Source organism: Pelophylax lessonae (genome assembly GCF_965119305.1).
Source record: "Pelophylax lessonae genome assembly, chromosome: 2".
In the NCBI taxonomy this organism is placed as follows: Eukaryota; Metazoa; Chordata; class Amphibia; order Anura; family Ranidae; genus Pelophylax; species Pelophylax lessonae.
In genome coordinates, this window is record NC_138769.1 from 552,154,701 (window position 1) to 552,167,341 (window position 12,641).

Sequence of the window (12,641 nt, forward strand, 5' to 3'; positions counted from 1 at the left end):
AAACTCTTTGCGGGCTTTCTTGTGCATCATGTTTAGAAGAGGCTTCTGGGATGACAGCCATGCAGACCAATTTGATGCAGTGTGTGGCCTATGGTCTGAGAACTGACAGGGTGACCCCCTACCCCTTCAACCTCTGCAGCAATGCTGGCAGCACTTATATGTCTATTTCCCAAACACAACCTCTGGATATGAAGCTGAGCATGTGCACTAAACTTCTTTGGTCCACCCCCATGGCGAGGCCATGTGTTCTGAGTGGAACCTGTCCTGTTAAACTGCTGAATGGTCTTGGCCATTGTGCTGCAGCTCAGTTTCAGGGTCTTGGCAATCTTCCTACAGCCTAGGTCAGTGATGGCAAACCTTGGCACCCCAGATGTTTTGGAACTACATTTCCCATGATGCTCAACTACACTGCAGTGTGCACGAGCATCATGGGAAATGTAGTTACAAAACATCTGGGGTGCCAAGGTTCCCCATCACTGGCCTAGGTCATCTTTATGTAGAGCAGCAATTCTTTTTTTTAGATCCTCAGAGTTCTTTGCCATGAGGTGCCATGTTGAGCTTCCAGTGACCAGTATGAGAGAGTAAGAGCAATAGCACCAAATTTAACACACCTGCTCCCCATTCACACCTGAGGCCGTGTAACATTAACGAGTCACATGATGCCGGGGAGGGAAAATGGCTAATTGGGCCGAATTTGGACATTTTCACTTAGGGTTGTACTCACTTTTGTTGCAAGCAGTATAGACAGTAATGGCCGTGTGTTGTGTTATTTTTGAGGGGACAGCAAATTTACACTGTTATACAAGCTGTACACTCACTACTTTATATTGTAGCAAAGTGTCATTTCTTCAGTGTTGTCACATGAAAAGATATAATAAAATATTTACAAAAATGGGAGGGGTGTACTCACTTTTGTGAGATATTGTATATTACTAACAAACAATAGTTTTTTTATTTTATTCAGACTTTTTGCATATGTACATTAAAAACAGAAACACTACAGTAGAGCAACTGCTTTTTAATTTTTTTCTTTCAGCTTCTCTTGTCACAGTGTAACTGGAAGGAATATAAATCTGATTCAGGCAAACCCTATTATTATAACTCTCAGACCAAGGAATCACGCTGGACCAAGCCAAAAGATTTAGAGGAACTGGATGGTAAGAGATCTGCACTGATTCTGGTTAATCAAATGCACTACTTCTATTTTTCAACGACATGTTACAACATTGCACACCAGCATGTGCTGTCAGCGCCAGCAGATAACTGTATTCATACTGCACTGCAATGATTGCAGTGCAGTATGAATACAGTTATCTGCTGGCGCTGACAGCACATGCTGGTGTGTCCTCCTGTTGCTCTTAACTATTTACGATACATAGGCCAGTGTCACATGCAATTTTAAGATTTTTTTCAATCTTCCCTCCCTGCTAGTCATGATTCTTGTAGGTCATCGTTAGTGGCTGATATGTAAGTGCTGCCTGGTTTAACCCCTTTGCGATTAAGGGTAAAACAAATGTTAATGCAACAGTTTTCCAACCTTGCCATGTGTTAGTAAAAACATACATATCATCACAACTACTTTGTGCATCCAGGTGGATTATACCTTTTTTTTCTCAGGACAAACTGGGCTTTCATTTGGTGGTAAATAGTAATAGATATCTCCTGATTTTTTTTTTTTGGAAGAACAATTTACCAAAAATAGTAAAGAAAATATATATTTTAAAATTTAGCTGTATATTGCTTACTACTACCATAATCCACCACCAAAGAATAACCCAAAATAAATTCTCCTGTTCCAAATGATCGCAGAGATACCACATATGTGCATGTTGGTTGTTGCTTGTACCCGTAGTAGCCTAGAAACAATAGTGCACATTTTTTTTTTAATTTATTTATTTTTTTAACTAAAACATGCCGACACTAAGTGCTGGTTCACACATGTGCGGCTGCGGCGATCGCATGTAATGTCGGAGCGCACTGCTCCTTCATTACATGCGATCGGCTGTGCGGTGCGAGTTTAGCCATATACTTTGTATGGTTAAATTCGCACCGCACCCGCAGCAAAGACGCACAGGACTCACACTTGTGCGATCCGATCCTGTGCGAACTGCAAGATCGCACTGCGATATGCGATCAAACTGGGGGTGTCGTTAAGATTTCATTGACACCCCCAGCGTATCGCATATGGCAGTGTGAACTGCCAGGGGTGCGTTTGCGATGCTGGAACAGGCTGCGAATTCGCAGCCTTCCCGCATCGCATAAGTGTGAACCAGGGCTCACTGATACTAATTAAAAAAATGCTTTTTCTCTTACGTCCTCCGACAGTCGCCGCAATCTTCATATTCGTCACAATGGGGTATTAGACTTTGCTCCGAAGGAGTAGCTAGGCAACAGAATATGTTAACATTAAAGCTTTTAACATATCCCACCCCCAGGGGGTGGTCCCCTCAGTCAATACCCTCCTACTTCCTGCATCCATATCTCAGTTTCAATGTCTAGCTTGTCAGGTCCGAGGTGGAGGCTGAGGTTGAGGGGGTTGATAATCCTCCCCCTGGCTCGCCTGAAGAGCTTGCAATCATGGATGAATTGGTTGCTTCTATAAAACAAACGCTGCGTTTGCATGAACTGTGTCCTCCTGCTGCCCTGGCGGCTTATGGGACGCAGAAAAGACGCAAGACATCGCAGGTCTTTTCCTGCACTGATGATTTTCAGCGCGCTGTTAAGGAACAATGGCGCAATTTACGCAAGCCTTTTGCTGTGCCAAGTAGGTTTAGGCTGCGTTATCCTTTCACGCCTGCCACTGATGAACGGTGGTGTGTGCCACCCCCGGTGGATCACGCGATTGCAGTTTTGAATAAATCCACTGCGATTCCTGCAGAGGATACTCTGGTGTTCCGAGATGCCACGGATAGGAGAATGGAGTCTCTTGGCCGTCATACTTATTCTGTTACGGGTTCGATGCTGAAAGCTCTGTTTGCCTCTCTTATGGCAGCCCAGGCTGTCGCAAGTTGGACGCAGGTGCTTAGGCGCGTCTTAGTGGCTGATTCGGCCTCACCGGCGACATTGGATATGGTGGATCAAATCCATCAGGGTGTCATGTATCTGTGTGATGCGGACTTGGATTTAGTGCCGTTGGCTGCACGTGTACAAAGCGTGGCGGTGTTGTCTCGCCGCCTGGTTTGGTTAAAGTGTTGGTCTGTGGACCAATCTTCGGGAATCCTTGGATACGTTGATAAAGGGGAGCACGGGCGGTAAGAGCACTCTCTTGCCCCACTTCCCCAAGGCTAAGGGGGCTCCTGGTAAGAAACATACTAATTTTCGGCCTCCTCAGGGGTTCTTTCGTGCCTTTCGGTCGCACTACAAGGGCAAACCATTCAAGCTCCAACCAGCTGTCTTCCAGATGTTGTGCGCGAAGTGGGGTCTTCCAGATGTGGACCTGTTCGCGTCTCGTCTGAACAACAAGGTGAGAAGGTTCGTGGCAAGGACACGCGACCCTCGGGCAGACGCGTCAGACGCGTTGGTGGTCCCGTGGCATCAGTACAGACTGATGTATGCGTTTCCTCCGATTCAATTGCTGTCCAGGTTCCTTCGCAGGTTGCAATCGGAACGCAGCACGGTGATTCTTGTGGCACCGGACTGGCCTCGCCGGTCCTGGTACGCAGACCTCGTGAATCTGGCGGTCTACGCCCCATGGCGTCTACCTCTTCAAGAAGATCTCCTGTCTCAAGGGCCGATATTCCATCCTCCTTTACAGTGGCTGGCTTTGACGGCCTGGCTGTTGAGACCGAGGTCCTGAAGGCTAGGGGTCTCTCCCCTGAGGTCATTCGCACTTTGATCAACGCGAGGAAGCCTTCCTCAGGGAAGGTCTATTACCGTACTTGGAAGGCCTATTTTGCCTGGTGTGAGTCCAGGGGGTTTTCACCTCGCACGTACTCGGTTTCTTGAGTGTTGTCCTTCCTTCAAACGGGTGTCGACCAGCGTTTGGCGCTGGCTACGGTTAAGGGTCAGGTGTCTGCGCTGGCCGTTCTTTTTCAACGTCCTGTGGCTTCTAACTCCTTGGTTGGCACCTTTGTTCAAGGGGTGCGGCATCTGGTCCCTCCTAGGAGGGAACCTCTGCCTCCTTGGGACTTGAATCTCGTTCTATCTGTGTTACAACGTGCTCCTTTTGAACAGATCAGGGAGATCTTGTTGTCCATGTTGTCCAAAAAGGTCGCCTTTTTGGTGGCGATCACTTCGGCTCTCAGAGTGTCGGAGCTGGCGGCTTTGTCCTGCAAGTCTCCGTATCTGGTCATTCACTTGGATAAGGTGGTCTTGCGACCTAATCCTTCTTTTCTTCCGAAGCGAGTTTCGGAATTTCATCTCAATGAGGATATTGTCTTGCCTTCGCTTTGCGCGAAGCCTAAACATCCGAAGGAGGTGAGGTTGCACTCTTTGGATGTTGTTCGGGCGATAAGGGTTTACCTTAAATCGACTGAGTCTTTTCGCAAGACGGATTCTTTGTTTGTTCTTCCGGAAGGTCCTCGGAAGGGCTTGGCGGCGTCGGCTTCTACCATCGCCAAATGGATCAGACAGACCATTGAACAGGCATATGCTTTGCAGGGAAAAGTTCCCCCTATGCCTGTGAAGGCGCACTCTACTAGATCTCTGAGTACGTCTTGGGCCTGTCGTCATGGGGCTTCTGTGGCCCAGGTATGTAAGGCAGCGACCTGGTCGACCGTACACACTTTCACAAAATTCTACAGAGTGGATGTTCAGGCATCGGCAGATGCTTCCTTTGGCCGCAAGGTTCTTAGTGCGGCAGTTCCTTAGGGTCCCCTGTTTTGGACCCCTGGTGTTTTGGGATATGTTTTTTATCCCTGGGTTATTTGCTTTTCCTGGGTTGTTGCTCCTGTTGAGCAAGTTTTTTTCATGTTGCCCGGCTGGTTTCCTTCCTTTGGTAAGGTTCCTTTCTTTGATGTGGAGACTGCGTTGCCTTACGGCGTGGCTGCGTTTCCCACCCCTCATGTTTGCACTGCTTTGGGACGTCCCCATTGTGACGAATATGAAGATGGCGGCGACTGTCGGAGGACGTAAGAGAAAACTGAATTTTTGTAAAATCTTACCTGTAAAATTCCTTTCTCTGAGTCCTCCGACAGTCGCCGCCCCCGCCCCTCTTTTGGGGTTTGGTTGTATACTCTACTGCTATTCCACTGAAACTGAGATATGGATGCAGGAAGTAGGAGGGTATTGACTGAGGGGACCACCCCCTGGGGGTGGGATATGTTAAAAGCTTTAATGTTAACATATTCTGTTGCCTAGCTACTCCTTCGGAGCAAAGTCTAATACCCCATTGTGACGAATATGAAGATGGCGGCGACTGTCGGAGGACTCAGAGAAAGGAATTTTACAGGTAAGATTTTACAAAAATTCTGTTTTTAAAAAAAAAAACAATCCCGCCTAAAATATACTGACCATGACCTTTGACCCTTACTTGACTCAAACGCTAACTCTGGCACTGACCTAGATTAAACCTTGATTTACCGTAGCTATTTTTTTCTTTATTTTTTATCTTATTATTATTATTTTTTTTTTTTAAACACAGATTTGTTTATTTTTCTCTCCCTGCCAGGAGAGAGTGATACAGTGGTGTTAATTCACTAATGTTTACCACATGGGATTACATGGTCACTTGACAAAGGGCCCTTTCAAACAGTCCGCATCCGCCGACGGACTCTGTACTGCTCAGTGGGGATCGATCAGGCGGATGGCAGCTCCGTCTCCGCTCTGTGTGTGGAGATGGAGCTGTCAGATCCCCGCTGTCCTCTATGGGGAAATCGGGTGAGAACGGACCGCCTGTCCGTTCTCATCCGATCTCATCCGATCCGCTGGACGGATGGAAAATAGGGTTTCCATTTGTCCGGATTTCACGGATAGTATCGGAAGCGGATAGCAGCGGGTGTCAGCGGAGATGTCACCACTGACATCCGCTGCCCCATAGGGATGCATGGGGCATCCAATCAGGTCCGCCTGAAAAACTGACAGGCGGATCTGATTGTTCTTGTGAAGGACCATAATTTGCATAAACTATTGTATGCGGCAATTAAAGTAAATTCACAAAAAAAAAAAAGAAAAGATTATGCAATATTTATCACCAGGGTTTTGTTGGCAATATCACATGCAGTATTTGTCAGAAATAGCCTAGGGTCGTTCCCCCCCAACAGCTGGTTGCTAAGGATCGGGCCACGAAGTCAGCCGCAGAGTTCGTAACAACGGGTGACTCATCAGCTGACAATTAAAAATTATGGAAAAAAAACAGAGTGGGGTCCCCCCCCAATGCATACATAGTACCCCTACCCATTCACCAAAAAAAGCATCCAAAAGTAGTAAAAACTGTTTTTAAAAGAGACAGTTTTTGACAATTCCCTTTTCATAAAATAAAAAAAGGGTAGATCCATCGTCAATCATGACGCTGCCTCCACTGCTGGACCCGAAAAAGAAAGATAAAAAAATCGCTCTGCCATCTACTAGGGCAGATCAGGAATGCTTGGCTTGTCGATTGACAGTGCTTGTAGCGTGTCTTGTATAGGTAAGGGGCAATGCATGCTGGGTCAGTGACTTCACAAGGGGGGGTGCCACTAGGTGACATCGCCAGATGGCTCCGCCCTTACCTTTATACGAACCGTCAAATTGCAAGCGAGGCATTCGGCAGTTCGCCTGAGTTGACTACGGAGCAAATTTTTTTCTTTGGGGTCCGGCAGTGGCGGCGGCGTCATGATTGATGATACGTAGATCTATATTGGGGGACATTGTTTTTTTTGTTTAATAAAGGAGTTGTTAAAAACTGTCTCTATATTTTTTTTACTTTTTGACACCTTATTGGTGAACGGGCAGGGGTACCCCATACTCATTCACATGGCGGGGGGGCCGGGATGGCTTCCAGATTCCAATAAGCCCGCAAACCCTCACAACCACAGCCCAGGGTTGTGGGGATGAGGCCCACAACCCTGGTGCGTTGGAGCAGGGGGTTTGGGGGCCTCCCCTGCCTCAAAGCACCCAAAACCTCATGTTGAGGGCATGTGGCCTGGTATGGTTCAGGAGGGGGAGGCTCTCATTTTTCCCTCCCTTTCCTGACCTGCCAGGCTGCATGCTCGGATAAGGGTCTTGTATAGATTTTGATAGAGACCCCACACCCCATTTTTTTTTTAATTTAGCATGGGATTCCTCTTAAAATCCAAATCAGACCCGAAGGGCCTGGTATGCTTTGGAAGGGGTGAAACCCGAGCTGTTTCTTTCCATAATTTTTAATTGTCGACATTGATGAGTCATCCATTGTTAGGGACTTGGCGGCTGGCTTCCTGGCGTTCTCCTTAGACGCCAGACAGTTTCTGTCAAATATCACGTGATACTGCCAGCAAAACCTTGGTGATAAATATTGCATGTTTTTTCACTCTTGTCTTGTTTGTGACTTGGACGTAAAGCTTACCGCATGGTTTTTTTGACGATATTTGGTATGGATCGGGGGGGGGACGGGGGGGACACTCGCTAGTCCCTCCACCCCCTTTCCTGGCCTGCCAGGCTGCGTTCTCAGATAGGAGCCTGGTATTGCCTGGGGGGGGGGGGGGGGGAAGAGGGGGACGACCCACGCCATTTTCTTTTTACATTTTTCTGTTGCCGGCAATTGTATTGTATTGCCCACAATTTTAATGACTTTTCATTCATTTTTTACCTTAGAAAATGTCATTTTTGCTACAGCATGTTCTATACATGCTACAGATGCACAAGGGACCTGGTATGCATTGGGGGGGGGGGGGGGGCATGCTGTTTTTTTTTTTTCATTATTTTAATTGTTGGCATGTTTTTTTACATTCATTAACATACATTTAACATTCAGGGAACCTGCTGACAGCTGATAAGTTAAAGTTAAAGCCACATTTGGCACCTTTCAGGGGGGAGGGGGGAATGGGTACCTATTTTTGACAGGTACCTTTCCCCACTTCCGGGAGACAGCGCCGTGGCGCCTTCCCTTGGAAGTTCCATCACCTTTCTCCTTCCCCCGCCGCTGAGCCAATGAGAATGTGCAGCGCTCTTCATGCATGCGCAGATGGGAACTGGCTGTTAAAGGCTTCATTGCCCATTTCCCTTAGAGTGAATGGAGGCAGCAGCCCCTGGCAGCCAATCCGAAAATCGCCTGGGGTGCTGACATCGCAGGCTCCTTGGACAGGTAAGTGTCTATATATTAAAAGTCAGCAGCTACAGTATTTGTAGCTGCTGACTTTTGATTTTTTTTTCCACAGCTGGAACTCCTCTTTAAGGACTTGGTGCCCGGCTTCCTGGCCCACTCCTTAGCGACCAGCTCATTGTGGTAAATTACTGCATGAAAAAAATGCAGTAATTACTGCTTAATCGAATAAATACCACATTCAATATTTAACGTAAAAATTCTTAGTGAATTGCTCTTTCAAAACTGATTTACCGCAAGCACTATTTCACCACATTTTATTGGCCATTATTTAACTCTTAGTGAATTATCCCCAATGTAGCTCTGCCTCCATTCAGAGAGAAAGAAAACACAGGGACAGGCTGCACAGTGACTGATCACTGTGATAGCCAATCAGAGGTTATCACAGCGATCAGGTGACCTGGAACCAGGAGTTCCGGGTCCCGATCGTTAGTACGGGACCTGGGGCTCCCAGTGTGAGCCCGGTCTCTGTGCAGCGTTTTCACAGCACAAAAAGACACATACGCATATACACCCCATGGCAAAAAGCCCAGTTCAGTAAGGCTACATATATGGTTACTGGTTGGTGGGAAGGGAAGGGGTTAAATAGACTAAACACCATAATACATTTTCCAGGGGGTCCCCACTTACAATCCCTTTTGTTATTTTAACACTGTTTGTCGTTGTATCCCACTTTTTTTTTTTTGCAAAATACTGACTGATATATTTTATTTATAGAGGAAATAAAGGCAAAATCTTTTTATTTTGGATAGAGTAAGGGAGGGTCATATGCCCTGTCAGGTTTTTTGTGTGCCATTAGGAAAATTTCCCTTCACTGGATTTCCCTGGCCCATAGCCAAAACAAGAAGTGAGAGAAAATCCCTCCAAAACCCTGGTTGTCACTAGGGTCACCACATGACAAGAGAAGGTGAATCTCTGTAACGGGGGCACATACAGCAATAAAAACCTTACATGTGTTCTAATCCCTCTTCAAAAAAAAAACAACTTATATTTTAGCAATGAGATTTTTAGCTGTCTGGCAAGGCATGCTATTCGAGTGAGGGAAAACCTATTGGTGAAGTGTAATTTAAATATGTTCCTTTCCAAATGGTGGGCAAGACCCCCAATACATAACACAAAAATGTTAAAACCATAACGTTGGGGGTCACACATCTGCGGTGTGGTAATGCATGGGCTGCCTAACATACCAAAAAAGGTGCATGTAATATTTATTTGTAACACAGTGTGCACCACAACACATAATAGTTTGTTACTGTGCGCTGTGCTGCAATACACATTTGTTGGCAGGGTGGGTTGGGGTGTCATTTGGAAAATATGACACCGCAGTGCACCAACAGACAAAACGTGTTTCTCTTTCATTCATTGATGGACACAGCTCCTCATCTTCTTGACTATGTGGGCTATACTGCCCACTACAGGTGTAGGACACAGGGCAGAAAAGAACTTGACTATGCCCATGGGGCAGTCCCAGGGGGTAAACTCCCACTCTCTGCTATAGGTACTCAGTTTTTTTTCTGCCTAGTCAGTAAGGACCTAGTTCCTTGCTGGGATCTCTGATCCTGGCAATTTTTTTCTTTTTAAATGGAATTTTTTCCTCTCTTTATTATTTTGTTCCTTATGAGAATTTACAATCAATTGCCGGACTGGGCAACAGACTGGATAATCTAGATCCAGTGGATCCCCCCAGTCTGGCCAGCGAGCACATGCAGACCACAGCTTCACATTAGGTCGGCCGCGGCATAGCCCCACTGGACGGGGCTGGCCTGTAAGTTAAACATCTCGCGAGGGGAATACGACCACAGCGTTCCTCCTTGCCGAGAGCACTCACATTACCATGGAGCGGTGGTCTGTCCGCAGCACTGCCCACCCTGTTCCTGGTGGGGTAAGTAGCTGTTCCCCCTCTACCCCTAGAGGGTTTTAGGGTGGACGTGGATGATGGTCGGATCCCTGAGCTCCCCTCCTTCCCAGACAGCGCCTCCCCCTTCTCGGTGGTCTTCTGCAGAACTTAGTCACCCCCAATCTGTCCATTCCCCTGCCCATGGAGTGGACATACCATTTTAGGTCTGTCTGGGGTGTTAAGCTGGCGATGGGGGTGGGTGGGGAGCGCACCGCCGGCAACCAGACAATCAAACTTTGGGAGGGGGCTGGGCCCGGTGGGGGTGCCTGCCAGTGCTCCCCTTCCTGTTGGGATCGTTTTCAAGCTCCTGGAGTCCCCACCGGGAGCCGTGTGGTGCCACGCACGGCCGCAATTTTCTTGTAGCTTTTTATGCTACAGATCGGCGGCCATGTTTGTGTAGCCTTGGCGGACATTTTCTTGTGGTTTCCTATTGAAAATAGCGGCGGCCATGTTTTTGAACCGGATGGGCGGTGATCGCGGTGGGAGCCCCTCCTCAGCCTCTAGTGCTGATCCCTGGATATTTCTCTTCTTGATCGCTGCATGTTGTGCAGTTAGTTCGGGGCTGTAAGTGCCTGTTCGGTGGTGGTGAGTTTTTTTGTGGGGCTCTATCTCCTTCCCTCTGCTGTAGCAGCGGTGGTGCTCTGCGCTGAGCCTTGTGGTGCCACCAGCACGATGGGGTGTCCCTTGCAGTGTGATACACCTTTTTTGTGTGGGTTCCCCTCTCCATTAATGCAGTCCCTGGAGCATATTTTACCACCTGATCCCCTCTCAGAGGCTGTTGGTCCCTCCGGGTCCTGACAACTGACTGCACTGACGGCGGTCCTGGAGTCCTTGGTGTCCAAGATAAATTTGACCCTGGAAAAACAGGCTAGCAAAAAGCGTCCCCAGCCTTCACCTGCTTCCTCTGTCTCAGATCCTGAGGAGCTTCCTTGGATGACATCATCAAAGCCTCACAGAAGGAAAGAGTACTCTTCTTCCACAGGCTTCCAATGGTAAGGAGCACAGTGACAGACGGGGGCCTTTCTTTTCAGCTCGCAAGCAGCCTCTTTGTCCCTCAGGGTTTCAAGACAAGGGTTCTAAGCCCCTCAGGGCCTCCCCCAGGGGTTCTAAGAGGATCTGGTCTGGCAAGTCACAAGCGGGTTCTGCCAGACCTGTGGACAAGTTTTCCACTGCATGAAGGGGGTGCCCTCACCCGTGTCTGGAGTGGGGGGACGTCTTCGCTGGTTTCTGGATCTGTGGACCTCCCTGATACAGAATAAGTGGGTCAATGAAGTCATTCGCTCCAGCTACAAGATTGAGTTTTGATCTTGTCCTCTGGAAAAATTCTTCCCTTCCAACCTGCGCTTGTCCCCGGATCGTTTAGGGGCAGTGCAAGACTTGTTACTTCAAGGGGTGATTGTTCCCACTCTTTGGGGCAGTGCAAGACTTGTTACTTCAAGGGATGATTGTTCCGAATCTGACTTCAGAACGTATTCAAGGTTTTTACTCAAACATGTTTACAGTTTCCAGGAAGGAAGGCAAGGTACGTCCAATTCTGGACCTCAAGGCGCTAAACTGCTTTGTGCGGGTACAGAAGTTCCGAATGGAGTCCATTCACATGGTAGTGAGGTCCCTACATCAGGGGGAATTCCTCTGTTCCATCGACTTCAAAGACACCTACCTTCACATCCCAATATGTGCCCGCCACCAGCGCTTCCTCTGCTTTGCCGCGGGCGAGGAGCATTATCAGTTTGTGGCGTTACCCTTTGGTCTCGCCTCCGCTGTTCGGGTCTTCACAAAAGTATTGGCCCTGGTGCTAGCATTGTTGCGTCAATGGGGGATCGCAGTACTGGGGTACCTGAACGATCTGCTTTTGCTAGCAGAGTCTCCAACAGCTCTTCTGGACAACAGCTCTTCTGGACAACTTGGAGATTACTCTACGGGAGTTCAGATGGATTGTGAATCTACAGAAGTCTTCTCTGGTTCCCTCCACCAGTCTGGACTATCTGGGTCTGACTGTGGACTTGGCCTCAGCCAGGGTGTTTCTTCCTCTGGAAAAACTCCAGAAATTGCAGGAGGCAATTCAGCTTCTGCTGTCCAGCAGATGGTCATCTCTTCGGACTTGCATGCGGGTGCTGGGCCTGATGGTGTCTACCTTTTAGGCGGTTCCGTTTGCCCAGTTCCAAATGAGATCTTTGCAAAAAGAGATCCTGGTAAAATGGAGTAAGAATCCTCAGTCTCTAGACAATCTGATCCTGTTGAGCCGGAGTACGAGAGGGTCCCTGGATTGGTGGCTTAGTTCTCCGACACTTTGTCAGGGAAAATCTTTTCTTCCCCTGTACGGATGCCAGCCTGTCCGGGTGGGGAGGCGTCCTCGGCACGGATTGTGCTCAGGGGATCTGGACTCAGGAAGCGTCCAGGCTACCAATCAATGTACTGGAACCCCAAACGATCAGACTTTGTCTGGATCATTAGACGATTTGTCTTCAGGGGTGTCCGGTACAAATTCAATTGGACAATGGCACGGCCATGGCTTATGTCAATCAC

The 12,641-nt window shown here is 48.0% G+C and overlaps 1 protein-coding gene across 7 annotated transcripts in view; it reads left to right on the forward strand.

Moving 5' to 3' along the window:
* The window catches only part of PRPF40B (pre-mRNA processing factor 40 homolog B), a 206,580-nt gene that overhangs the window by 61,042 nt on the left and 132,897 nt on the right, over positions 1-12,641 (forward strand). For all 7 annotated transcript variants that reach the window (XM_082244918.1, XM_082244921.1, XM_082244919.1 and 4 more), the window contains one exon: positions 1,037-1,157. In XM_082244918.1, the coding sequence (XP_082101044.1) occupies positions 1,037-1,157 (121 nt within the window). The remainder of the gene's footprint in view (positions 1-1,036; positions 1,158-12,641) is intronic.